A 27,945-nucleotide genomic window follows, 5' to 3' on the forward strand; every position below is an offset into this window, starting at 1 on the left:
TCAGTTGATGGGACATGATTTTTGTTTAGAGATGCTCTTCCTCTATAATGGTTTGTAACAAGTGGTTATTTTAATTAATGTTGCCTTCCTGCAGTCTGACCTCTGTCATCAAACTATTCTCACTCAGAAAATTGCTGCTCACAGGATACTTTGTTTCTCAGACTATTCTCTGTAAACACTAGAGACGTTTATACAAGAAAATCCCAGAAGATCAGCAGATTCTGCCCGTAAGGCACTAAGAACCAAGCCGTTTTCAAAGTCACGCAAATCAACTTATCTCTATGTTGATGCTCTGTTTGAACTTGAGCACATAACTTGACCATCTCTACAAGCCTAAATGTGTCGAGGTGCTGCTGTGGGATTGGCTGATTAGACGTTTGCTTTAACAAGCAGCAGACATGGCCAGCGAGTGTAGATGCTGATCGTATTAAACGTAACTGAAAGGAAGCGAGGCACCACCTCGTAGTGCTTTTCAGCTACTGTGCTTTACAAGTTAATTATCTTCTGAGCTGAATTCTCAAAGACGCAGACCACTACAGTATCAAAATAAATCAATAAAAACCAGCACGCACCTCTGTGTGACACTAAACCTTTAATGAGTAATAAAAGGAACTTGCTCTCTGCCCTGCTCACATCTGATGGAGTGCTTAACGCAGCAGAAGGCCGAGAAGCAGCAAGGACATCTGAGCAGCACTAGGAGAGGTCGGGTCAAGTACAAAAGAAGGTGGAACCTACACCAAAAATATTACCGTAGCTGCATTTGGCTTGATCCTGTTAAATCTTTCCAGAGTGAAATACCTGAACAACTGTTGAGTGGGCTCTTAGGAGATGTAGTGCAGTTTGGAAGACCTTAAGGGTGTGATGTCTATTGTAACTTTTCAGTGCCAAAAAGAAAATGCACAATTCTTTCTTAACATTTTATTCATTGTCCAAATTCATATTCTTCCTTTTTTAAACATTCTCTTAAACAAAAATAGAACAACTATTTACACTTGTAAAAAATACATAAAAAGCGTACAAGCAAAATCAAGTTGTCTTTCTAAAAGACATAAGTTACAACAGCTATTAAGTGTGAGACAAAAGCAAACTTTAAGCCACAGACCGAGTTAATACCTCTTTGTACAGATTGTGCAGCTCACTCACCACATTTAAGCTTATTGTTGTGCATTTCTGCTGTAATGCCAAAAGACGTCGACATAAAACACATTCACATCTCTCTTATTGCATTCCACAGCAGGAGACGAGGTGGGGGCGGGGCTAAAACGATGAGGGGTATTTCCAGGTGAAGGAGGTGGCATGTGCCTTCCTCCAGTTTTATGCAATTAGGAGCACTGAGATGCTTTTTTATTGAAATCTAGCCATTTGTATCATTTTGGAAAACTATTGGCAGTAATACAAGCTGCTGTTGTGATTTAAAAAAAAAAAAAAAATCAATGGTGAACAATAATACTGATTTGTGGTTAAGAATCTCAGGGATCTTGTGCAAAAAAAAAAAAAAAAAAAAAAGGTGAAAAAAGAGAGCAGTCAGTTTCTGACAGTCTGTTTCAAAGTTTCAAAGAAAAAGGAACCCGGGTGAGGGTCACAGTAGGTGCTCTTGAGCAGTGGAGGGAAATCCATTAGAGGAGCCGAGTGAGTAAAGTGAGGAGAGAGGGTTAAAAGTTTAAAGTCCTGCTGAGCTGACGGGGCTGAGAGACCCTACACCACACAAGGCGTCACAGCAGAGCTTGTTCAGTTCAATTCAAACAGAGAGGAATATTATAACAAAAAACCCTCATTTCAATCATCGTGTCTGAGAGGGAAAGAACTCGCCTCGTGTCGTGAAACTGGCAGCGAGAGACTCACAAGGGGGCCACCTTTCTGCAGGCAGAAGCAATCAAAGCAAAACCGCAAACTAAGAAGGGCTTTTGTTGAGTTTGTCCTTATGTGCAGCATCCCAGACTGAATGGAAATGGGATTTAAAAAAAAATGTTGATCCCAGCCTCACAAATATATATTTTATTTTATTTTTTATTTAAAAAAATAAAAATAAAATAAAATAAAATATATATTTAAAAAAAAAGATTTAAAAAAAAATGTTGATCCCAGCCTCACAAATATATAATTCCACAACACACACACTCACACACAGACAGCCATATCCCAAAACACAGCAGCAATTAAACTGAAAGAGCAGAAATGGCACTTCAAAAAACAAAACAACAAAAAAAAAAAAAAACAGAGGGGAGAAAATAAAAATTCCTTAAAAGACTCCTGCCCGGCTGAAAAAGAAGAAAAAACAGGGCAATCACCACCTTGTGTTATTTCTCATAACAAAATATTCAAAAATAGCCTTTATACACGACTCTTCTGTCATCATAACATTAATTTATGGCAAAGAAACAACAAAAAATATATATGTATACTTTCGTATGTATATGCCGTGTGTGTGTGTGTGTGTGTGTGTGTGTGTGTTTATGTATATTAGCATCAATCATTTCAAGTCTTTGTGTGGCAAAACAAAAGAAGCGTCACAGAGCGTGCGACAAACAGCAGAAGGAGAAGAGCATCTAATTCCAGTTACACCCCTGCCGAACTGCGGAGGAAAAAAATCAAAGCACAAATGGAAAAAAACCAAAACATTTTTCGTTTGCATGTACAAATTTGCTTCTTGTTTTCAATACAAATAGACAATTTTCAAGCACATCCTCTTTAAATAGTCTACAAAACACACTATGGACACAGAATGAAGGTGCGAGCTACGCCTTAAAATATTCGCCGACTTGTTTGCGACACTCGCGCTTTTAAATAGGAAGAAAACAAAAGAACAAAAAAACAAAAACAAAGATGAGAGACAAGAGGTACACTGTGAGCACATAATCCAAATTTATGCTGCATCTGCATATTCCTGCTGCATTATTAACACATTTACAAGGTCGGCCGAACCTGGAGTGTTTGCACTAACACTCAGCTTGTAATTCAATAGACAACTAGTCTAATAAACACTGTAAACAAAATGTGTAAGCACTGGTGTAAACACTGTCTTTATGCACACCAGCGTGATTTTGGTGTGTGTGCATATATATATATATATATATATATATATATATATATATGCATGCAAATCGTGTGGCCACACAGTGCTAATTTATCATTTTATTATAGCTGCTGCAATTAAATAACAACACATTTTTATTATTCTACGGTAAGCAGCAAGTCATTTGTTCTTCAGCTCATTAGAATCAAGTTATGATACAGTTTTTATAGAACATCCAGGAGGCAGCATGCCGCTAAAGTACCTCGCGACAGACTAAACAAGCAGTAAGAGAAGCGGCTGGCGGTGGGGAGTGCAACACGCAGCCACGGGGAACTGCCTGAGATCTGCAGTTTGTCTTTTTTCCCCTGTAAAGCTCAGCAAACTACAATAAGCGCTAAACATGAACAGACGTGCCTTCCGTTGTTCCGCGGGTTTGATTTCTCATTTGTCACCACCTAAGGAGGGAGCGTGGGAAAGAAAAAGGCAACGGGCTCCTGAGGGGCTTTTCTGACCTCTGATGCAGTCGAAGTTTAAGTACTGCAACTGTTCTGTGTATTTTTATTCGGGGTTTTTTGTGCATTTGCTTTGTTCATGTGGAATCTGGTGTCACATGCGTAAATTAATATCATCAGTGCCAAAGCTTGTCTCTTTGTTTCACATTCATCTCCATTGGAGCGGACGACAATCTTGCAAACGTCAAAATAAAATGAGCAGAGCCACAAAAAAAAGAGAAAACACCCCCGTGAGTTCATGTTTGTCCACGACGCTGCTGACTACTTTCCGTCCCTTTTTGTCCTCACCATCCTCGCATAAAAGCTCAGAGATGCAACTTAAAGAAGAAAAATGAACACTTTTACAAAAAAAATAATCTAAACCACTGTACAAGATTTTAATTTAAAGAAAAAAATCAACAACAACACAAAAAGTGAGCTTGAAGCGCAAAATGGAGGTACACGGTCCGTCTCTGAGGAGGCTGACTTCGTCGCACGACACGTCTCTATTGTCACTCTTTCCTTCTTTTATTTTGTTGGGTTTTTTTAAGTCCATCTACGGCGGCGTGATCCCATCACAGCGCCTTTCTGCTTTGTACAGAGTTTTTAAAAAGTATCCAAAGTCTCTGTTTTCTTCTTTTGATTTCTGAAACGAGTTTAAAAAGAGGTGCTTGTGAGTCCCGGGAGTTGGACAGGGGTCACCTGAGTGACTGGCCAGGTTCACGAGTGGTCTGCGGTGACGTCACAAGGGGCCTTGGGAGGGGCTTGGACGATGTGCTCTGACAGTTGACGGCAACCAGCTGACTGGCTTAGTCCAAAGCCAGATCAACACGACTTGGTCCGTCGGTTTGTGCCGTTACACCGCTGAGACTTGCTCATCTGGAAAAGAGAAGATAAATATATATACCTCATGTTCACATTGTAGCCTAAAATCTCTCTATCACATGATGTCTTTGCAATTCTTTTCTACAGAAAAGAATCAATTCTGATTAGTTTCCTACCATCCTCACTGTCAGCCAGATCCTGTGGCGGGTGGCAGATGCTTGGCGGTCTGGAGTGGCCCGGCGTGGACCCGCCTGTCCGTGCGTCTTGGTGTTGAAGGTGAAGGTTACCCGCCAGCCTGCGTGCCTCAGCCAGACTGCCGGCAGCTCCGGGGCTCTGCAGGAGTTTGCTCCTCTGCAACGCCACGCTGTAGTCCGGAGGTTTGAGGTGAGGAGGCCTGGGGACGTGCCCTCCTGGCCCACCTATTACTCCGTCTGCGAGGCCGAGGTCCCCCAGGGCCAGGCCCTGGTAGCCTGGAGGGGTGGGAGGGGGAGCTCGGTAACGCTCATCCTTGGCAGGGGAGGTGACACAATACACTGGATGCAGGTGGAGATCAAAAAGAAAAAGGGTGGGGATGGACCGAAGAAAAGAGGGGGGGGACGAGGGATGAGGAGTGAGAGGAGGAGGCGAAAAGGTCGCCGGGGAGAGGGGGGGAGGGTGTGCAGAGGGTAAAAACAAAAGAAAAAATAATAATGGGAAAATTAAATCAATGCGATGTCACCAACACAACAGGCAGCTACACATGCACCACAGTGTGTCAAAAATGAAAAGGAAAACACAACAGATGAGATGGATGGCTGCAGAATACAGACAGAACTGGAACTGCAACTGAGAACTGACTTCAGCACTGATTAGTTTGTCGGTTATTCCCAGATCAATCGATTAATCGCTTGGTTCTTATAACAGTGAAAATGCCCATCGTGATGATCTGATATTTATTGTGAGCCAAGAAAAGAAATAGCAAATTCTCACATTTGAGGTGATGCAGGCGACAGTGGCCGACTAGAACGATTAATCGATTGTCACAGTTGCTGTCAATTAAAATCCACACCAACGACTCAAAATCTGTCCTAAAAATTGCTTAAAAAAGACGTTTTGCTATCCTTATGATAGTAAATGGCTATCGTGTTAGCACAGGAGGAGATCCAAAAAGAGGAATTGACTCTGGAGAGGATAGAAAGCTAACAGTGATAAGAATGAGCTCGGACTCATTCTTATCAAAGTGCAGCAAATTCAAGCTGTTTACTGGAGCTTAAATCAAAATATGGTTTGGCACCAAGACAGATTTGGGGGAAAAAAAATCAAAGTCTATAACCTCACAAGCAAATCTAGGATGGCAGAGCGTATTTTCTTCTTTTTCTCAACTTTTTCTCCTGACCACTGCTACTCTGTGCTGTGTTTACAGGGAATCAAACTCGCAAGCTGTTCCCTCACCTATCAGGCCCTTCTCTGTGCTTGATGTCACCGTTTTGTAGGCAGGGTCTGTGCTTTGCCCTCCTTCCTCTTTGGCTGGTGAGGAGGGGTGCTCCGAGGTGTTTCGCCGCTTTATCGTCCCGTAATTCCCCTCGTAGGTGTCCGAGAGCGAGCCGGACGACGCCCAGCTCTGCCGGCACTGATTGGACAGGTCTGAACTCGAGTCTCTGGAGTGCTGCCTGGCACCGCCGTCGCTCGCCCACACGGGCCCGGCAGCCTCGGCCTCCGCTATCGGCCGGGTCATCTGCGTGTGCTTGAAGTGGGACAGAGCAAGCGGGTGGCCGTGGATGCCGTGGTCCCAGGGCCGGCAGGAGGAGGTGGGGAGGCTCTGGAAGGAGTCGTGGGAGTTGGAGGAGCAGGACGTCCAGCTGCCGCGCCCGCTGTCGGCCACCGAGTCCAGAGAGGTGTGGTCGTGGGTCAGCTCCTCTGTCGAGATGGAAGAAATGAAGGTGGAGGCTCGCGTCGGGTATCCCCGAGCTGACGAGGAACCGCTGTAGATGAACGAGAGTAATACACAGATGAAAATCAGCACAAATACCAGCTCTGATTGATGTTTCGTGCCCCTGTGAATAACAGTACCTATCCACCTCCTATTACCAGTTCAAATACTCTTATTTTACATAATAAAATACATTTATATAAATGTGTAACTTGGCATACTTGTCATTTCAAACCGCATTTGCAGAACGCCTGCGTGGCAATCACGACTACAGTGTAGAAAAACCGGCCTGTGTAAAAATAGTCAATAAAATATAGTCTGTTGCGCAGGACTGTTGAGTGGTGGTAAAGGTGGAGGTAAGTCATACCGAAATGAAGCGACAAGAAAGCGAGAGGGAAGAAGGGAGGGGCGACAGGAGAGGACAAAGGAGGTTCATCAACCATAAAACACCGCTGAAGGGCACCTCGGTCAGAAGATCACCAGCACGAAAGACAAATGGACAAAGGATGAAGTTCAAGGTTACACAGATCACAAACCGCACTCTTTGTTTTTATAATGATGTCGGTAAAATCAGCTTTGATTCTGCACACGTAAAAATCACAAAGAATATGACAACGTTTCCCTGCAGCCTGGCTCAAAGCGAAACATAAACTTTTCCTCTTCACCTACTTTGTTTGTTTTCATTCACTGACACTGTTTTACTGGACAAAACAAGCCACTCAATGAAACCGAGCCATATTTCATAAAACAGGTGCGTGTTATACGACGAGGCTGCCGAGGTAATATATTACCAGAGCGGGGACACGGGTTATTGAGTCTCCTCTTTATGAGACACAATGGCCTGATCATGGAGGAATAATAAACAAACAGCAGACAATAAAAAAAAAGCCGTGTTGTTAACTCGGCCAGATTAAAAAGCCGCCCGCGTAGAAACCGATACGCTGTTAATAGAGAAGAGGAGGAGAGAGGAGGTCAGTAAATGTGGGATGCTAATAAAAACCCGCTGTGTTTTAGAGCTTCCTGTTTAATGAGGGAAGGACGTTATTGGAATCCAGCTTGCTGAAAAGGTGGCAGCAGACAGCGTGTGTCTGTGCGTGTGTGTCGAACGGCGAGGTTTCTGACACGTGCCTTATAAAAATATTTGCTTGCATTTTGGTCGCCTGGTGCAAAATGTTCCTGTTCAAAAAGCTGGCTCCAAAAGCGAGTCAGCTTGGGCGTAGACTCCCATGTTAACTCTTTCCTCATAAAGATGACATTTAGCGACCGCCCCTGTACCTTCAATGGTGAGTTTTGACGCCTCTGCATAGCTCAATCAATATGGTTTGACAACCATTTCTGGGTTTTCCAAGAGTAGCTGAAGAGGCAGAGACCACTCTCACTAACGTCTGATTCAAGCCCGGTCATTTTGTTCATTTAATAAGTCCTGAAATGTGACAGAAACCTCTCAGTTCAGAACTTAAGAGCTTCAGGTGTTGCTCCTTGTAGGCTTTCAAGGGGTAAAGAGTACAAGTTCTCAGCACTGAACAGGAATAAACATACTCACAGCCTCATCTCTATAGCTACTGTTCTCACTAATGTCGAGCGCATGCTTTTTAAATTATATTTAACCCATTTAAATGTTATTAAGGCCATAAGTTTTATCTATTGCACATTGGCTGTTTGAGTACCAGGTGGTGTGTGCAAGACTCCTCAGCTTCACATCAGCTAATTGGAGTCACTGAACTGGACCTCTTAACCATGTTCGCGGTATTGATGCTTTTTAAGGTAATTATCTGGCAAATGAGATGGCGTGCTGAGTGGTTATTTGTACTAACAGCTTTGGTGAGTTACTTTGTGTCTGTGCAAAACACCCAAACAATCTACAGATGCATCCAGCTAATGAAGCTGGCCAGAATTAGGTCTTGTGCCCAGATACTACAACCGAGACAGCAATAGCCATAATGCTAACTCCAAGGCTTCAAAATGTGAACAACGTGCAAGTCACACAGGCGTCGAGACCCGTCTGTAATTCCAGGCAACACACAGTTTGATAGGAAAAATATGTTTTCAACACTGTTTGGTGAGTGGTTATAAATACCTGCAAACTACTTGCGTTGAGTTGTGGTTTGGGAATCACCTCACGCAAGTTTCACTACTGCTCAGCAAGTAGTTGGCGGGTGTTTGCAGACAAGTTGCCATCTTGTCTAGCAACCTGCTAGCCACCAAAGCAGTGACAAGGAAGTTTTTTGGTGCACCGTATAGCTCCTTGCAACCAATTTGACCTATCCATTACCAGCAGCCTCCAGCAACTACTTGGAGAATATACATGTTTCCCTAGCAACCAGAGATTGCCAGGGGGGTTGCTCACGGGTCTCTAGGCCTGTGTTACTTAGGCCTTATCAAACATCCAGTCAGTATACGATAGGAATCATAATCAGTCCTTGTATTATGCAAAGTGCAAAACAACAAAACTATCTTGTCAGTCTATCCTATCAAAATAAAAGCACTTCTTAAATGTAATCTAAAGAATTAATCAGACAGATTAGACAAACTAAACTGAAGCCAAATTACCTTGTGCTGGGCTGGCTGTAATCAGCATTTACGTGGGAATGCATTCCTGCTGCGCTCTCAGGAACCGCGGTAGCTATTGCAGGAGACGTTGTAGTAGCAATAGTGGCAGTAGTAGTCATACAGGTCCTGTTGCTGCTATTACATCGGTCATCAGGCCCAGGAGCAGGCACAGAGTCGACCGAACAGATACTGGAGCGGGAGGAGATCTCGCTGTGACTCGAGTCCGACAGGTTGTCAGCTTTACCGGGCGGTAGGAGGGCATAACCTGGACAGAGGAGCGTTTCAGATATTTACATTTTGGAGGTTAAGCTAAATTTTTATTAAAACTGAACAGAGACTTTTAAACAAAAGCTGAGTGCAGTGGTACAAATGCAGATCATTTTACTGGGTTGCAATGACGATTACTGCAGCCAAAGTACGGCAGTGTTAATGTGCACTGTACACAAATGATGCTCTCTTTAGTGAGTGACTGCATCCTGAGGAAGACAAAGAGACGACTGTGAAGAGACGACTTTAAATTTCGGTGACGCCGAAATCACAAACACTATCAGAAAGCGTGAGGCTGTTGTTTGTGTTATTTGTAGACTGAGACTATGAATTGTGTAGAAATGACTGTGAAACACACACTTGTGGGAGGGGGTGGGTTCATAGTTTAAACTTTATATCACAAAAAACAAATAAACTGACTGTCGGGAAACTAAATGAACATTACAATTAAAATGCTGCACGCCACAGAAGAAATCCATATACCAAAAACAGAGCCTACAACTTGTCAACCAAAAACGAAGAATAAATTTAATCATTTTAAAATTCAAATTCGGGAACGAAGAATGTTTCACAGCGACAAACATGACTGTCGGCTGCTCGGTGACATCCAAACAGCTTTAACACAATAATTCATAGCTTTAACCCATGAATAAAAAATGTCGGGAGAGTTGCGAGAACACACTGAAATGCTTTTTCCATCTGCTGTTACAGCCTCAGATGTACTCTTTCCTATCTGTGTCGCATCGTCTTCTTCAAGTATTCACAGCGAAAACTCTCAGGCGTCACATCTCTGTGACTCACGGTGGATCTGAAGCTCTCAAGCAACACTTGTACTTTAAAAAGAAAATGCTTTTTTTGGACTCTTAATAAATGCAAATCATCAACAACAACAAAAGTCTCTCTCAAATACCACTGTGTCCCTTCTCTTTACTGTTTTTGCTATAACTGTCTCAACGTGATGTCTGTTAGAGGGTCTTTCTCCTGGAGTCTCTGTCCCTGCACAGCCAGAGGAAGGGGTTAGGGCTGACTGATCTCCTGGCTCTCTGCTCTGTCTGCCCTCGTGTCTCATCCTGAGGTGAGGAGGACATACGCTCTGCTGTTTCCTCCCTACTGTTCAGGTGTGGGCTGACTGCTGCTGGCCTCTCCCTGGACTGACTCCTTTTCCTCAGTATCCTGAATGGTGACATTAGCCTCCTCCTTATGGGGGACTCTGGGGGTGTGTGTCTCATTAAAGGAGACTGGGAAAATGGAGTTGGAAAACTGTATGGAGAGTCACTTTGGACCGCAGGATGATCTCCATCAATCCTTTTCCTTTTTGGGGCTGGACTCCCTCCTCTTACCCTCAGTGACGTTAGCCCTGCATCTGCCTGTGCACCCTGGCTGCTCTGCTGCCTGGATCTCCCTTTCCTTTGCTCTGATGAGTGGAACAAGCCTCTCTGAACTGCCTCTGTCTCTTCCAGCATCTTCTCCTCTTTTTCTCTCTCCCTCCAACTCTCTTGGCTACTCTGCTTGGTCATCAATAGGATCCTCTTTTGGAGGAGAGTCCCACCTATGCCGTAGCTGCGCAGACTGACGGTGGCCTTTGAGCTAGCTTCGCTGGTCAGCGACGATGAAGATCCCGACAAGTTCATCTGGCTGGAGTTCTGGGACTTTGCCACACCTCCCACTATTTAAAAAAAGGCAACGATAGAAGAGATGAAACCCAGAAAACACAAATTAAAAATTTATTATTCATGCATGTTAAGTCTAATCAAACCACACTAATATCTTAAATCAGTAAGATTATCTGAAGTGGATAAAAAGCAAACAGGGTAAAAAAAAAAGGAAGCAAGAAACGGTTTTGGTTGCAAACCTTTGCGCGGGGAGCCCTGAGGTGACACCGTGGGGCTCGAGTGAAGAGAGGAGATGGTGGAAACTGTGTCGTCACATGTTCTCTTTGTGCTCCACTCCTCTGACGAGTTCACTGGTGGTTTCTTAACCACCTGAGGTGAGTTGGAATCTGAAGAAGAGAGAAAATAAAAGGTCACGAAAGTCGCCAAACCAGGGATTTGGTTACACTTCATATAATACAGAACACAGAAATGTGACATTTCTTTCTGTCTTTGCTTTAAATAAATAAGACGACAACCCGACTGTTTTCTCAGAAACAAGTTTGAAATCATTTTGAATTTTGTGCACGACTGCAACTTTACAATAACCATAAAACTAGTCACTTATTAATCTTTGAAACACAAAAGTCTATTGAAAAGTAAAGTTCCTACATGATGATAAAAAGTTACATTACATGGCCTAATGAGAAATAAAACAGGCATGTACTCACTAAGTGAGGCTATGTCCTTGGCAGTGCTCTTCTTTCGTAGAGGGTTCAGTGGGACCTGGACCTGTAGGACTTGTGACACCCTGTTTTGTGTTTTTCCGGAGGGCAGAGTTGACCGCAGCGAGACTGGAGACATATCTGACTTAGTGGATCGCCTCTCATTCAAATTCTTAGACACTAAAATCACAAGAAAGTGACAAAAAATAATGTCATAAACAGGCAAAACTGCATCCAACATGAAGCCAGTGTAATAAAGCAATAATGATGTTTAGATCGACATCTGATGTGGGCTTTTTATTTGAACCTTTAGTTACCTATACCAAGAAAAGTACCAAAATCGATGATACTAACCAATAATCCTGCTATTTTTGACAACATTACCAAAATCCACTAGATGGCAGTGCAGGACATCTATTTTTATTTATTTATTTTTTATATTATTGAACAGGACAGTGGTGGAGAGTAAACAGTAAAGTAGGGAGAAAGCGAGAGGCAGGGAGATACAGGAAACTGTCCAGGGCGAAACCTGCTGCCTTTCAGCGTGTAGGTCGCCGGCTTGACCAATGAGCTGAAAAAGCCATAAAAGGCTGAAAGTGCCATTCGCTTGAATAAACTCAAATCCCATCAAACAAGTCTGTCTTAAACTTCACTGAGCCTCACATATCTAACAGTGTAATAAAACATGCATTAATCTTCTCCACACTAGTCACATCTCCCTGTATGGCTTTTCCTTGTTGAGCCAGCTATGTGGGTCCACAGTGGATAGCTGTGGGTAAACTGTGGGGGTGTGTGTACAGAGCAAAGCCACAGTTATCTAGTGCAGGGATGCGAGGTTGACCCACAGGCGGGGCCAGCGAGAGTTTCCTGTGGGTAAGAGCTATTGGTTGCCCACAGAGTTCCCTTTTGGGACCCCAAAGCACAAAACTGCTGTGGGCACCGCGTGGGTACACTCACTTGGGCCTCCATGGGAAAAGTGTACGTTTGCCCTGCCCACGCAGCCCCTGTGAATCTGCATGGGCATGCTTGCTGGGATAATAGCACGCTAAATACTTTTTCTAATTAAATCAAAAAACCCAAATAGCGAATCCCTCTTAGTTTCTGATTTACTTACAAGTGTTGTAAGACGGCTCGCACTGCAGGGACATGATCTGGTGTTTCTCCTCATCCGTCTCCACTGTGAGGTTAGAGAGGTACTGCTTCACCTTTCTGGCCATCTGAGCGTCTTCGTACAGCTTCTTAGCATTGAGGAGCGAGCTTCGGCGTACTCTCTTCTTGTGCGCTCCGCCTTGCACGTCTAGCATATTGGAATTGGTGCTGCCCTGACTCAAAGACCTAAAAGATGATAGCAGAGAGGCAGGAAGAGGAAGGAAGAAAAGGTAGAGTAATAATAAAGACAGTGAGAGGAAGAAGAGATGGAAGAAGTGTGTTAAATTGAACAGAAGTAACAGAAAAGGTGGAGGAGGACGGAGCCGCAAAGAACAGAAAGAAGGAAAGGAAGATAAATGTGTAAGAGAAGAAAAAGGGCATGGAGGAAAAAAATGCAACACAGTCAATTTAATCACCAATAAAACATGAAGGTCTTCCGTCTTATCAAATACAGCTTTTACTACAAAATCTGTACATCTGCCTCCGTTTTGGAGCATAGCATTTTAAAAAAAGGACCATGCAACTGGGAGGGAGGCAGCACTCCCTGGTGTGCCATGCTATCACAGTACAGAACAGCAGAACATTTTGTCAGATGGAGGCAAAAAGGGTTAAGAAACAAACAACGCACAATATTCGATACTGGGAATATTATGCCATGATGCAGATATGAACAAACGCCAAACCTGAGTCAAATAGTATCACTAAAATACACATTGGTGCGTTTAACGTTGCCTTTTTTTTGCAGCGAGGTGGAGTTCGTTCTACAGGATTGTGAGCTGAGGTAGGTGATAAACTGATCCACCCTTAAGTGCTATTTTGTTGCGTTTCCAATCGTACTACAAGAGCAACATCAGCAGACGGAGTTTGTAGTTGCTATGGAAGCGTAGCAGTTTTTTCCAGTTCATTTCAGCCGTTGTGCATTGTTATGGAAATGTTACTGAACAAACTTCACCTGCTGATGAAGACAATCAGATATAAATGAATACTGCAGGACAGGAACTTAATGGAACAATGAGGTCTAATTACTCTCCTGCTGTTTCCAGGCAAGAAGCTTTGCATTATAACTATCTACTTATATTCCACTTAAACTTGAATCTGCAGTTGAATAGCAGCAATTCATCATTTAGCCAATTTTCACTGGTAGCTGCGAATGTGTTAAGAAACGCTCTGCACCATTTCAAGCTACTATATGACTCAACATACACTCTCGTCAGTAGGGTAGACAATTAATGGGTCAATAAGGGACTTTAGTGTGGTTCGTGTGATGCAAACAGAAGGGTTAATCATGAACCAGCACAGGCAGACACATGAACGCTCATATAAAGCATGGCGAGACATGCAGAGTTTATGATGACAGGGATGCAGGGAGGATTCAAACTTTTGCCGGGCCAGACCGAAACAGGATGAATCTGGTACGCAGGACAAACTTACCCTAAACTCTTCCACCTCTTCTTCCTGCAAGCAAGAGGCGTGAAGATTGAAGCGTGACTCAAAGACAAGTTCAGGGGTCAGGGGAGAGGAGGAGACAAGACTATGTAGAGGTCATGCCGCAAAACACAAACAAACAAACAGGAAATGACCGGAGATGGGAGGACACCAAACAGTGGACATCTCCCCATGTCAACCTGAAGAGTGTGTGTTATGACTTCGTATATGATGCATTTGGCACATTGTGTTGTGTTTTGTTTTTTTTAAATATGTGACTTGTGTATAGAACTGAAGTTTGCTCTATATTTTGGGTTTGCAGTATGAAGGGAGTGTCTGCAGGGGGCAGTCATGCACCGTAGCAGTGACAGACTGTGATTAAACACACACACACACACAAACCGAGTGATAATAACTACACAATGCGGCTGGCATCAATTCTACCTTCATTTCCATTCAGTCCATTCATTGTGTGCTTACATTCCAGCAGAGGAATGCAATGCAAACACAGAGAGCCATGAACTGAACAGGAAGTGAACGGGAATTGATTGAACCAGACCTTCAGTGCGAGCCTGATCCTGTTGTGTGAAGGATCAAGGTTGGCTGGTGGAAGTATGGTGGTGCGGTTCCCTTTTTGCCAACATTGTAGCCTTCGGTGGGAAAGTCTTTTTACACGCTTCTGCTTCAGTTTTGAAGAAATATGAGGGAAGTTGTGGATTCACAATAACAAGCAGTTTAGCTTGTTATTGTGCACTAGGATGCTTTTTTGCAAATACAAAATTCAATCATATGCTCCCCCGATGAGGACGTTGTCTAAGTAAGAAATTCTACAATATAATGTATAATGCCATATGCAAATACATATAAATCTGCACAAACAGCCTTGTCATTTCATCACTTGTCATTTTGCTCCTAAAACCGGTTTAAATGGTTAATCATGCTGCAGTGTCAAACCAACCGACCTTTGCCTAAACATGAGGGCAGGGTCCATGTTGGCTGAGGTCATCCGCACCACATGTCTGATCTCCTTCGCGATCATCCTCAGCTTCTCAAAGTTCACAAGGCCATCAACACTTGAGTCATTGCCTGAGACGACAAACAGAAGTAGAAAGTGAGAAGTCGCCCGTCAGCAGTGTGGTGGAAGGAAATGATTGACATTATGGACATTTGTAGAAACTGATATGCAACACTTTTTCCATATCACATTTTAAAAGTAAAACCTGAAATTCCCTCTATATATATTTTTTGCTATCATTAGCCACACTGCTTAATTTGAGGACACAATGAGGGCAACTTTTCATTTTACACAAACACTTTTAAGAAGGAGCCTTTGAGTAGAAGTCGGGCCAGCTTTTAGGTGAAAAAAAAAAAACGAAAGAAGAGGAAGCCTATAGCAGAAGTAAACCTCGTCAGTGAGTGTGACATGACCTTTGGCACAACACAGAGGAAGCTGGGAGATTAAATTAAACTTCAAGAAACGGAAACAGTCTTGTAGCGTATTTAAGAAACATAAGAGTGAGGATGCAAGTAGATCATCTGAGAAGGCACACAAAGTCTTCTACCTTCATGTAAGAAGGTGAGGTCCTTCTTGACCACTGGGAACAGCGGGATGATGGGCGGCTGCATGCTCTGGCTGCTCAGCACGTTTCGGTACTTGGCCATGTTCCTGGATGGGTCGAAGAGATCTTGCAGGTCCCCAAAGAGCTTCTCGTACTTACTGGGCAATTTTTCCCAGGAACTCCGCAGTCGAGCCACCGGTGCCAGGTTCAGTCCGCTGCGCGAGAGAGGAAAGAGGTGCAAAGAGGGCGGGGGGAAGAGAGGGATCGAGGCAGAGATAAATAGGTTACGGCAGACAGAAGAGGGTGGGGGAGAGGTAAAAACGAGGAATAGATGAAACAAGGGTAGAGAAGAAAAGGAAAGGAGGTTAGGTTTAATGTGAATGTTTCATGCTGTACAGTTCCTACTCTTTGAGCTAACTAACTTCAGTGAGTGGGGTCATCTTTTCCCACAGCTGAAAACCCCATGAGGTGATGTCAGCTCTGAACAGACAGCTAATAACAATGAATGACACAGCATTTCTTTTCTTCTCTCCTCTTACATTGATTTGTTCATGCAGCGGGCACAGTTTTCTTTGTCATACTAGATCATGTGACTCAAACACTACACTACTGGACAGATGGCTTGGCTTTATCCATATTTCACAATCCTGCATGTCTAACACCTTCCCCTTTTTTGCTATTTGCACAGGGCAGCAGCCGCCACCACCGCGCCCCTGTCAGCAGGCAGGTTGTGCATCCGTATGTGTGCAGACGCCCTGCTGTGAGCAGGAATGTAAAGGGGCGAGAAGGTCAGGCACTTGGGCTTTAAAGCGCCTTTTACAGCGGCAAACAGAGCGTCTCCATACGGCTGAGCTCTTTTAACACGAGTCCAGATCAGGGAGTGGACACGGGTGCTGCTCGTCACACTGAGCAGGCAGCGTACTGCTGTATAAGAAGGGTGCTAACATTTATTCTTAGCACAGGAACACAGAGCAAAAATACGTATTTAGTTCAAGTCATCAAATTTATGCGGCATCTACATCAGTACTGAGCTCAGTGCAACTTCTTCCTGCACTTATATTTAAATTTATGCCACATTAACAATGCAGGCAGTTCCTCTTATTATTTATCACGTTGTTTACTGTTTCACACTGCAGTGTGCTTGTTTGAAAGTTTCAAAGCTAAAAAAGGACTTGGACTATAAAACCAACATGGAGTGAGAATTTGGAGTGGTCAGGTGTTATTTCACCTGCTGGTTCGGACACAGTGTGACAGTGAAGACACCGTGATGCCCACTTTTTTTGCCTCCTTTCTTATCTTAGTAAAGGAAGCTATTTTCCGCTGCTCCCTTAATTGCAAGGAGTTGCCACATCATGTATCTCTGTATGTGTGATTTGGCAGATTTTTAAAAATAAATGCTTGATGTAACTCCCCAAAATGACTTGTCTTCTCTTGGGATTGAACAGGGGACGAGTAAAACCAGATTAAAATGAGCAGGAGCATTTTGGGAAATCTTGAAACAATGAATTGGTCTTAGAGTTGAAAATGCTTAAGCATCAAATGGTGTCATCTGCATGAAAATGAAACTCAGAAATTCGGAAAAAAATAGGGAGAAATCCAAAATGTTCCAGGAAACAAACGCTGCAGAATGTTAAACGGGCACATTTTTCAGCCATATGACACCAGATCCTCTGGGGCTGGGAGGAAATTAAATCTACAATAGTAAATGCTCTGGGGTGGCCACTGTGATTTTCTGATCATGGGGAAACAGACAGTCCTGTGCATCTTTAAGAGGGTAAACACATTATGTGGGACTGCATTTTCTTTGAATAAATGTCATTATTTTCATGGACCTTAGGCTTGTGTTTTAACCTGAAAGTTCTTATTAGATCTTAGTTAAAAACATTAAGGATAAATCCCACACAAACAAGCTTCTGTGCAGAAGCTAAGATGCTTAAACATGAAAATACTGCCGGATTTTAATTTACGTGCGTCCTTAAACTAAAATACACTGACGCTATGTTTAATACTCCATAAAAGCTCAGCTACAGCCAAACCACAAAGGCCACAGGGACTCAATCATTGTAGCAGACAATAAGCATAACTACTGCTGTGAGACTTGTTTTAAATGCTGTGCAGTTTCTGTGCGCTCTGGGAGAATCAGGGCTGATTACAGGAAGGAACAGAAGGGGAAGAGGGGAGGGGGTTGGACTGGTTCTCCTGACGATGTGGTGAATGGAGACCCACCATCAAAGCTCATCTGTCAGCAGAGATGGAGTAAATGCAGAATGAAGGACACAAACAGTCGAGGGGAGGTGCTACACTGAGCCAACCTGATAATAGCGAACATGGAGTTGAAGTTCTTGCACTCTCTGCAGTGAAGGGCGATCTTGATGAAGTGTTTGATGGTTTTCATCCTTTTCAGAGTGTTGGGCTCCTTCAAGATCTCTGTGGCCACCCAGAAGGTCTCCTGGTTTATCACCTCCTCAAATTGTTTCAGATTGCCACTTCCCACAGAGGAGTCTAGTTTAAACAAGTCATCCACGTACCTGAAACACGTGACAGAAGGGTTCAAAACTGGGTTAAAAGGCAGGATATTATCATCTCAACAAATGGTATGTCAAAAAACTGTTACTGTAACTAATATTCAATCATAAAAAATATGGATATCCTCTAGTAATATGCTTCAACCACCTATCCGGCACTTTCTGGGTTCATAATTCCATCAATTTTAACAAGATTTCCACACCAATGGCTGAAAGCCTCAGGCCACGAGAGAGCTTCCACCACGTTTCTAGACGAATGGCTTCTTGACAGCCACCCCTCCACTAAGACCATTTCTAATGAGGCAATATTCCATCCAGCAGTTGTTTTTTTTGAACTGCTGCTAAATTAAAATCTACATACTCTGTGGACTCGATGTTCCTGAAGAGCTCAAAGTCTCTCATGGAGAGCTGGGCTGCAACCTCCATGGTGCTCAGCTGCAGAAGTGAGATTTGACTTTCTCTGAGGAGATCCTGGGCGTCCTCGTCTGAACACAACGTCTCCGTCTCCATGTTGTTCTTCAGGTAATACCTAAAGAAGAGGGAGCAGGTGGAAGATGGATAAGTCTAAGAATAACTTTGTTATTTTATTAAAATATTTCTTAATGTTCCCAGACTTCTGTAACGAATTCACCAGATTTCAAAAGCTGCGTTACACGTGAGAAACAAAAAAGAAAAGAGGAGTTAAGTTTCAGCCTCTGAATCTAAAAACCTGGAGAGAAATTAACTGACGGTAATTATATTTAGTGCTAGAAATGCATGATGCAAAACACTTTATTGGTGACAGCTTACTTGGCATAGTATGCACTAGACTGCAGTTCCCTCAACTTTAATATAGGCAGACAAGTGGGTGGACAAGATCCATTTTTCCAGGCTGATAAAACTTTCTGGACCTGATAAATTAAATGTTCCTTTCAGTCTTATTTCATTTTTAAATGGGCAAATTTTCTCTCTGAGAGCAGAAATTAGTTTCAGGAAAAGGCAAAAAAAATGCTCTGATGCTGATGCTGCTGACAGATTATGTACATATTTTACATCTAAAGGTAAAGAAGGGGAGAGAAAGAGTGAAAGCAGGGCTCTTGGCAAAGAGAGGTTAAAAAAAATGACAGGTGCCTGAGTAAGAGCAAACAGGAGCCATTTCTCCTTAAGATTAGTCTCTAAATGTTTTCTGGGAGACTCTTTCACGCTAATGGAGCTGTAATGTGGTCATCTAGGAATGCTGAACCACAAATCAGAGCATTATAGGCCAAGAGAGGGCAACCCTCAGGGGTAAAGTGTTGGCATGGATGTACCTCTAAACCACGCTCAATTACTCTGTCAGACAAGCTCAGACAGGCTGTGAGATCAAGCTGAATTTATATTTAGGATAAAACATGAGACCTGTTTCACATTTAGAAGACAGAGAAAAACTCCCTCAACATATTTAGATTCAAGACATTTTAGGAATCTAATCATTTATGAGAATCTGCACACGCTGAAAACGCAGAGGAGGTGATAAGATAAAGCACTTGTGTAATGCCTCTGAAACAGAAGGAGGCATTAGAGGAGCAAAGACGACATCAAGCGAGAGAGGAGTCGGAACGAGCGCAGATGAAAGAAGAGAGAGGAAGAGGAACACGAAGGGAGAGGAGTAAAAGGAAGTCCAGATGAAAGGAGACGAGAAGGGACAAGAGGAGCGAAGGAGAGGACGCGGGACTAAATGATGTCAGAGGAGAGAAAGGGACAAGAAGATGGGAGGAAAGGAGTGAGGGGAAGGAGATGAGCAGGGTACTTAAGGGGAAGAGAGGAGAGGAGTCTAAATTAATGATGGACAAAGTGCTGCTTAATAGAACTGGGAGAGGGAACGTCACTGGAACCAAGCCATCGTAAACAGCTACGGGCAGTGTTTGGGTGTGCGATCTGTGCTTAAGCGCTCAAGATCCCCTCGACGCATCTATATGTATATTTTGGCAGCATGATTAAGGCTTTGTGTTGGCTTAGCCTGGACCCCCCCCCCCCTTCCCTTGGACCTGCTGTCAATCAGCAGCTGCAGAGAGGAAGAGACGGAGGAGGTGAGATATGGTGACAGAGGACCCGGGTGGAGATACTGCTCCAGATAGAAAGTACTGCAATGTGGACTGCTGATTGCCCTCTTACATATGTATACAGGTTGAAAAAAATACAGCCAAGCATTACAAGAATAGCAAGTACAGGGAAAAGATTTCCTCAAGAAACAGGAAAGCATAAGAGATTATATACACGCACACATATATTCAATTTCAGCTGTTTAACCAGCATAAAAAAGGTCTATACCTGCACAGCTACATGCCTATATCTTGCTATGTGTCTGTATGTGCGTGCGAGTGTGCGTATGAATAATTCCAGCCGCGGCATGCTGTCTGCAGAGGCCTCCGCCCCTGACAGAGGATGAAAAATTCATGCTAGGCTAGCTGGGAGGAGACCAATGAGGGACCACAGGAGACGAGTAGAGAAGAGGGAGAAAACTGTGGAGAAAGTCACTTCAGGGTAGACGTAACGGCTGCAGTCCAATAATCCTTCACGTCTTAATTTCATCTTAAAAGGGAAAATGACTAGCACAGAACTGTGATACAAAACAACAACAAATTGGGGGGGAAAAAACCTACACAGACACAAAAATATACTCGGTAAAAGAAAGAAGACACAGCATCAACAAAATGATGTTGAAGCTTCTTCAAATAAGTGGAAAAGTTGCCATTTTCTCCAGAAAAAGGAAAAGCCTCGACTCTTTGGGTGTGTTGCATATCACTACTGTTGAAACTGTTGTTCAAGTCATCCACGCCAGGTCGTGTTAAGTGAATTAACTACATCACAAAAATACTACCCCGTATCTCCAAGAGCAGGACTGAGAAGTACTGCTTTAGTAGCACATTCAAGCTTTTCTCAGTGCTGATTTGGAAAACATGTGACACTCGATGGATTAAATCGCTGTACTTAGCAAGCCTAGAAATTATTTGAGAGGATAATAATTGGTGCAGCTGTAAAAAACAGTGAGAAATGTGTGAACATTCACAAACTGGAAACCAGAAATAATAAGAAAAAAAGAAAAGGGAGGAAAATCCCTCAGTTTCAGTATTCTGGGTTTTGAGTCCAATAACTACAGGCTGGATAATTCAAGATTTAAGTGGATATCCTTTTTGTTTTTGACAACAACAAACTTCCTGGACCTGCAAGTGTTGTTTCCGGCTTTATTCTGGGTTGTGTTTGTGTACTTCATGTTGCAGAGAGAGAAAAGCACTCAGCTGCTGAAGTTGCGTATAAGAAAATACCACTGATAACCATTATGTAAGATGGGATGGATCAAACGGGTCATAAAACACAAATGCAGACCGAGTATTAGATTTTTCCACAACAATCAACACCACTGTAACAGTTGTGATTCTTACCTTCCATTAAGCTGAATTCGATCAGCCAGTTTAGAGAGCTGATCAGGCAGACGGCGCTGTTTTATGACTCCCTCTGGGCTAATTGATACCTCGCACAGGGAGTAGGTCTCGGGTGCCGCGACGAGTCCAAACTCATTGACAGTGTGCGCGACGACATCCTTGGCAGTAGTGTCCTTACTGATGATTATGTAGCAGCTCTGCTGGTCGGCCTTGAACACTCGAATTACCTGGTCTGGGATGTCTAAGAGTGGAAGAGAAAGGAAACAGACGAATTGTGTGATGTTTTGGAAAAAGTCGGCTTGGCCAGTAAAGACAGGAAATTACTTTGATTATTAACAAGTTTAAGCTGGAAAGACTCTGCAAGAAACTTCCAGAAGAGACCAACTCTTCTGCCTAAACACCTTGAGTGTAAAATCTGAATTCAATTGTATGTATCGCCCCAAATCACAACAACATTCGCCTCAAGGAGCATGAACATTACAATACAATGTTCTTCTATGAACAAGCACTTGACAACAGTGGGAAGGAAAAACTCCCTTTTAACAGGAAGAAGCCTCCAGCAGAACAAAACAGACAGGGACAACCATCTGCTGCAGCCTGTTGGTGGTGAGGGGAGGAAGACCGGATGAAAAACCCATTGTGGTGAAATCTAAAAGGGATAAGGGTTGATGTGACTGTGCTTTTAATGTTACAGTATGTCACAGGGCTCTCTGACAGCGCACGAAGGCAGATACTTTAGCACATAACACATTTATTCTGACTCTGTTCATCAAAAACAAATAACATAAGAGTCACATGCTGTCTTTAAAACATGTAGACTACAGTCTATTTGAAACACAGCCTCAAATAACACTTAAAAAGTGAACAACAGACGGGAATAAAAAGAAGAGGACAAAGCATGTGGAAAAACATGCATGCAAGGGTAGCAGAAATGCAAGCAGAAGACTTTCACTTCTTGGCAGATATATTGGGCTCAGGCAGCCCTGCATTGACCTTGGATATGCACATATTCATCTTGAATCATCTCTGAATTTATCTCTGTGATGTGCCCTGCTAGTAAGTTTGTTCTTAGCATCATATTGTCATATTTTCTGGGTTAAGTGTCTTCACCTTAGCACTCTATTTCCCACAGCATGACAGACCTCTGTAATATTAGATCACTGTTGTTGTAAAAGCATAAGACTGAAAATCCAATAATTTATTATTTAAACCTAAATGGTTTATAGAAACATCTTACGTGAAGTAAAAGATGAAGCCACTTCCGTGCCTGTTATTTGTTGTTAAATAGTCCATTATAAAGGCTTTGAATGTTGGTGATTGCAACAGATTCCCGAGGCTGCACGCAGCTGCACGGGACTTACATGGCGTGCTGTGTGTGTTAAATAATGGAAATGTTCCCCCTGAGTGAAATCCTGCATTAAAGATCCCTGTGTTTGAGTAAGGAAGAGGGTACGGCCCATTAGCCACAGGCGGGTAAAGAGCTTTAAAAGAATGAATTATGAACGCTGCACAGTGACAACTGGGAAGAGAGTCCGACAACCAGATGAAGCTATCACACAGCTGCAACATGAACCTCAGCGTGTGCGGGTTCACGCAATCTTTTCGTTTTACCTTGCTGGAAACAGACGGGATCATGAGCGATGACTTTATGACTTTCTCATGCACACATACACAGACACACACCGGCTTCTTTTTGTTTATCAAGCAGGTACAGGGCAAAACACAAAGCCTGCCCTTATTTGCATGGATATCTGATCGGTCTGTGGCTGCGAGTGCGTGTGAATGGCGAAAGCTGTTATCTGTACACAAGTCAGTGTGCGTACTTTGGATTCAGAGCTCCAAATTCAACATAAAAAGTCGGTTCTCTGTATGCATCTGATGCAATGCTGTGGTCGCAGTCACGGTGGGTTTACGCTGAGGGATTCAGTTTCCACTTTTTAAGTTTAATTTATGCGCAGCATTTTGATAAGCATAAGTCATTTTTCTTTTTTGTTTGTTTTGTCTTTAGTCACCACTTTTGTTTCTAAAAGCAACCAATTCTTTTCTATTTCCTGTCATTTCTACTTGCTGATTCGGCTGAACTGTACCTGCCACCGAGCGTTACTTGTGGACATCGAGTGCTTATTTATAGTCTATTCATGAATCATTGCCTAATTTGAAAACGGGTTCCAGATGTTTCCCTGCACTGTTTCACAGATTTTTAGCCAGCTTTTGTTGTTGTTATTTTCCATTGAACCGTATCGACATATTAATGTTTTGATGTTAGCACCCCTTCTTGACCTCTTTACTGACTGTGTGTTCATTAAGTGCAAACACATACATAAACACTTTTATACTCATTCAGATGATTGCTGACTTTTATGCTGAAGATGGAGCTATGTACGCTGACGCTCTGCTGGCAAAGACCACATTAGAGAGTTTTAAAGTGCAGCTTTTCCTCCTCCCTCTGTGGTGCTGCAGCAGAAGAGAGCTTCTCTGTTTATGTGCAGCAGGGTGTTGAGAGAAGGCTGACTGGAGGCTAAATGCTTTGTGTCTCATTAGCTGTAATTTGTGATTAGAGTGTGGAAAGCCTTCAGATAAATTGCTGGCTATCATATCCAGGGGGCCTAATCGTGTTTAATCCTCTTGATGAGCTATGACCTGGACTGCCACACAGGAGGACAATAGTGCCCACCCGGCCGGACATCCAATCAATTACCATCTTTAATAAAGTATTGTTCATTTACATAAACAGCAAGAAGCCAAAGAGGCTTTCTACACAAGAAGGAAAGGCGTGGGATTTTGCAAACACAGCACTAACAAAGGCTGCACACTTCCAGCAAGTCTGCTCCTCCTCCTCCTCTTCAGCCTCCTTTCTACTGTTTGCCAAAGCTTTTCCAAGTCCCTCCATCATACAGTCGGAAGTCATAAATCACAAGATAGCAGGAGAAAATTTGCCAAGCTTGCTCAGGTTCCTGAGAGGAGAGCGGACTAGCTAAGGTCAAACACAACTGTTTCATGACAAATATCCTCCCAATCATACACCTCTTCTTTTTTGCTGTTCAACAATTTGACTATTTGGTTTTGGATTTAAACCAAGAGCTCTGTCAACTGGGGCCAGCATTTCTCATTAAGGCTGAATATCAGTATCTGTGTTTACAAACAGAAAAATCAATCTTACGAACATGCGTCCTTCACCCCAAAGGTAACTGCTTAAAAACAGACTGACGTGTCCTTCCTCAGACACTTGGAAGGTTTCACAACAACAAACCGAAAGAAGAAGAAGCAGCAACATGCAACAGGGTCCAGAGCCTGAAGAGCGCCATTCATGAACACAAAGACGCGTGTGCGTGTGTGTGTGTGTCTGTGTGGTGGGCTATCCAACAGTGGCAATGAAATATCCTTATACTTACAGTAGAGTCCCAAAGCTTGGCAAGCAGAGAGGAAAAAGAGAAAACACAAGTAATTACAAGCACAAGAGAGTGTGGGAGGAGCACAAAGAGAGACAGCAGTTGGAAACATTATGACAGATGAAGAAGAAAAAAAGAAAAACGAAAAGGAGGGAAGACCAGCTGAGTTTCTAGTGTATCCTGAATCTGCTTATGGGAAACCAGAGAGGCAGAGTATGACTCAACATGTCGACACCAGAACATCTGTTTAAAATCACAGCAAGAGACGCGCGAGAGGAGAGAGAGACAGTAAAGGACTGAAGAAGCGGAGGGAAAAAAAGAAAAAGAGAGAGCGACAGTGGCAAAAAGACACAGAAGAGAGTGAGCATCTGTGGGTTTAGCTTCACGCAGAGTTGTACATCAGACACGCAGACACAATGCCACTTTGCGAAATGAGACAAGACATAAGCAGCAGCCTCCAGAGAAAACACTCGTACTCTACCTCTAAAGCAATTCCGGCTCTGCCTCTCTAACCGATTCAGCCTGTGATGGCTGAAGCAGGAATGTATGGGCAACAAAGTGTGGCAAAAGTCACACAAATACCTGGTAAAAGCAGGGCTGTAGTTCATCTCCATTATGATTATTGCCTGCTTTTGTTCCCTAACTAAGCGTTGATTATTAAGCCTCTCAGATAAAACTGGGCGGTGACTTACAGGGCAAAGTGGCACAAAATGAATTTAAAATATCTTTGCTATTACAAAGAAACATTTCTAGTAATGAAATTCTATAAGTGCAACTTAAATGGTGCTATAAAATAAGCCAAGAAAAGTCTAAAACCATCAAAATGAAAACCAATCTGAAAGTTAATGAGACAAAACACATGAAAAAAAATTACAAATTTTCCTAAATATTGGCAGCCAGCACTTTCCATTAGACCTCCTGCCCAGTATGGACTTAGGGAAAGAAATATTAGTGCATAGGCAGGGCATTGTTGGGGGTATTACAAGCTCTGCAGAGCATCTGGAAAAGGAGGTTTTTATTTCTGCAAGCTGTTCTTCATTCTACGATTAGAGCTAATGGGAGGCCGCAGGACCGAAGGAAATTTGATCTAATGGCGGATGATTAATGTGGCACAGTTGTGTGTTTGTACTCTAGTATAACACAACCACATGTGATGTATAGGTCTGCAAACTACAGCGCGTGTGCACGTGCGTCTGTCCGAGTGTGTGCGGCTCACTGACAAATGGCTAGTGGAATAAATCAAGACCATATTCTGTCTCGGCCTCTTTCCGCTTTCCCCTTCGATCTTTCACCGAATGTACACATAAATAACACACAAATCCATGGGGAATGCTGCGTGTTAGTTTAAATAATTATGGGCTCAGGAACTCGTCTGAGTCAAGCCGAGGTCAGGTCTTGTCAAACAGCCACATTTCTGCATGTACATCTCTGTGCAACTCAGGATGTGTGCGTTTGCTTTAAAACTCCTTTGTCAGCACAAGAAAGTGTTTTGAGGAGTTTGCCTGTTTCTCAAGGTGAACAAATAAGAGGAAAGGCTTAAAATGAACCCACCCCCAAAGTGCACTCGACAACACTACAGTCGGCAGATGGATGCTTAATGCGTTCAAGGGTGACAGGCTGTTTGCTCAGTACTCAGCAAGTCCTTCAACTCCACAAGTGGCTTATACTGTTCAAAAAGGCCAGGGTCACAGGTCAAGCCTCCTCATACGAGCAGCCGTGAACTCCGGCCGAGACAACTGAAATTCTAAGTGGCGTCTCAGGCTGCAAATATATGACGATATTTTTCTTTTATGAGTTAAAGTTTTGTAGCAAGACGTTAACTTTTCTGTTTCACTTTAAGTGAACGGCCAGACATGTTTTTCCTCGAGATATACGCACATCATCAAATAAATTTAGTAGGACGGCACGCCCTCCCACAGCTTTAAATCAGAGACAATACAGAAAGCTTGTTGTGAAAGATGGCTCTTTTTTGTTTCTCTCCACATTCTCGCCATCGCTACTTTCATTTAAGCTTTTATTGAGAAAGCTGAGAAAAGCAGAACTTTTACAACACAACAGAACTTTGATATAAACTGTAAATCAAAACAAAAAGTGAGTGAAACTGACTTGTCAGTAATAATCCAACGCTGGAAAGTAAAAGAAAAAGTTAGCCCCAGTGCCAAATTACGCACTCATTTGAGTATGTGGTGTCTTCATTACTGTATCATAGTGAGTTGCATAAAGCATTTAGAGGAACCGCTCACAGCTGGAGACTATTACAGCTAAATGTGAATGGTGGGAAAACGGTTTCATAAACACCCAGAAAATCCCAGGAAAAACATTTTGCTAAGGATTTTTTTTTTTCAGATGAACAAGCAAACTTGTCTGTTAACTGTGATGGCCATTTACCGTGTTTTTCTTACCTGCAGGGATGGAGAAGTCCAGGACGCTGCTTGCTGGCTGTAGCAGGTCTGGGCTACTTGATGATAGGTTGCCAGGAATGGGCATGATGGCCACGCTGTGACGGCACTGCTTTGTACCCACAATGCTGTCATCTTGAGACTGAACTAAGCCGCCATCACTGGAGACAAAATTCAGGAGCGGTGCAGAGTGGGAGAAAAAGGTAGTGAAGGGAGGAGGAAATTAAGCAAAGGGGAGGAAAAGAGAGAAACATAAAATTAGACTTATTCCATTAAAGACAAAACTATAATTAAAATATGATGTTTTATGATGCTCAGCAGGCATAAAAAAAATGTTATGAGTTGTAAGCATAGGTACTAGTGCATTCCCCATCATCTTCAGGATATATTAAAAAAAAAAAATCACAACTCATAACACGGTGGAATAAAACAGATTTAATCAAAATGTTTACTCTTGCAAAATGAAAACACAAAACATCAATATCATTATACGTGTCTTTTAATATGCAGCAGTCACAACGCTGACATTCGTCCACGAGGAGATTTTATGAATGGCGAGAACTGATAAGGAGCATTCACGGAGAGCGAGAGACGCACAGCAAATGGTAAAACACGCACACGCACAGAGAGAACAATGACAGATAGCTGGCACAGATAGGAACATTTAGGAGGAGCACATTTGAAAGTCGTGGGGATTTTTTAGTCAATTATATAATTACCGTTACTTTG

At 42.9% G+C, this 27,945-nt stretch overlaps 1 protein-coding gene across 7 annotated transcripts in view; it reads right to left on the reverse strand.

The window, feature by feature from the left end:
• Window positions 1-903: 903 nt before the first annotated feature.
• The window catches only part of rapgef6 (Rap guanine nucleotide exchange factor (GEF) 6), a 145,040-nt gene continuing 117,998 nt past the window's right edge, over window positions 904-27,945 (reverse strand). For 4 of the 7 annotated variants that reach the window (XM_082548880.1, XM_082548877.1, XM_082548879.1 and 1 more), the window contains 15 exons: window positions 27,220-27,377; window positions 21,429-21,669; window positions 18,389-18,556; window positions 17,815-18,030; window positions 15,506-15,717; window positions 14,906-15,029; window positions 13,950-13,973; window positions 12,484-12,704; window positions 11,376-11,549; window positions 10,908-11,054; window positions 10,605-10,721; window positions 8,789-9,053; window positions 5,761-6,290; window positions 4,506-4,862; window positions 904-4,383 (listed from right to left, as the gene is read on the reverse strand). In XM_082548880.1, the coding sequence (XP_082405006.1) occupies window positions 4,361-4,383; window positions 4,506-4,862; window positions 5,761-6,290; window positions 8,789-9,053; window positions 10,605-10,721; window positions 10,908-11,054; window positions 11,376-11,549; window positions 12,484-12,704; window positions 13,950-13,973; window positions 14,906-15,029; window positions 15,506-15,717; window positions 17,815-18,030; window positions 18,389-18,556; window positions 21,429-21,669; window positions 27,220-27,377 (2,977 nt within the window). In that variant the 3' untranslated portion in view covers window positions 904-4,360. The remainder of the gene's footprint in view (window positions 4,384-4,505; window positions 4,863-5,760; window positions 6,291-8,788; window positions 9,054-10,604; window positions 10,722-10,907; window positions 11,055-11,375; window positions 11,550-12,483; window positions 12,705-13,949; window positions 13,974-14,905; window positions 15,030-15,505; window positions 15,718-17,814; window positions 18,031-18,388; window positions 18,557-21,428; window positions 21,670-27,219; window positions 27,378-27,945) is intronic. The other 3 variants (XM_082548878.1, XM_082548876.1, XR_014279251.1) reach the window with 2 other exon arrangements.

The sequence above is a fragment of the Aulonocara stuartgranti genome (assembly GCF_965226115.1).
Source record: "Aulonocara stuartgranti genome assembly, chromosome: 10".
NCBI lineage: Eukaryota > Metazoa > Chordata > Actinopteri > Cichliformes > Cichlidae > Aulonocara > Aulonocara stuartgranti.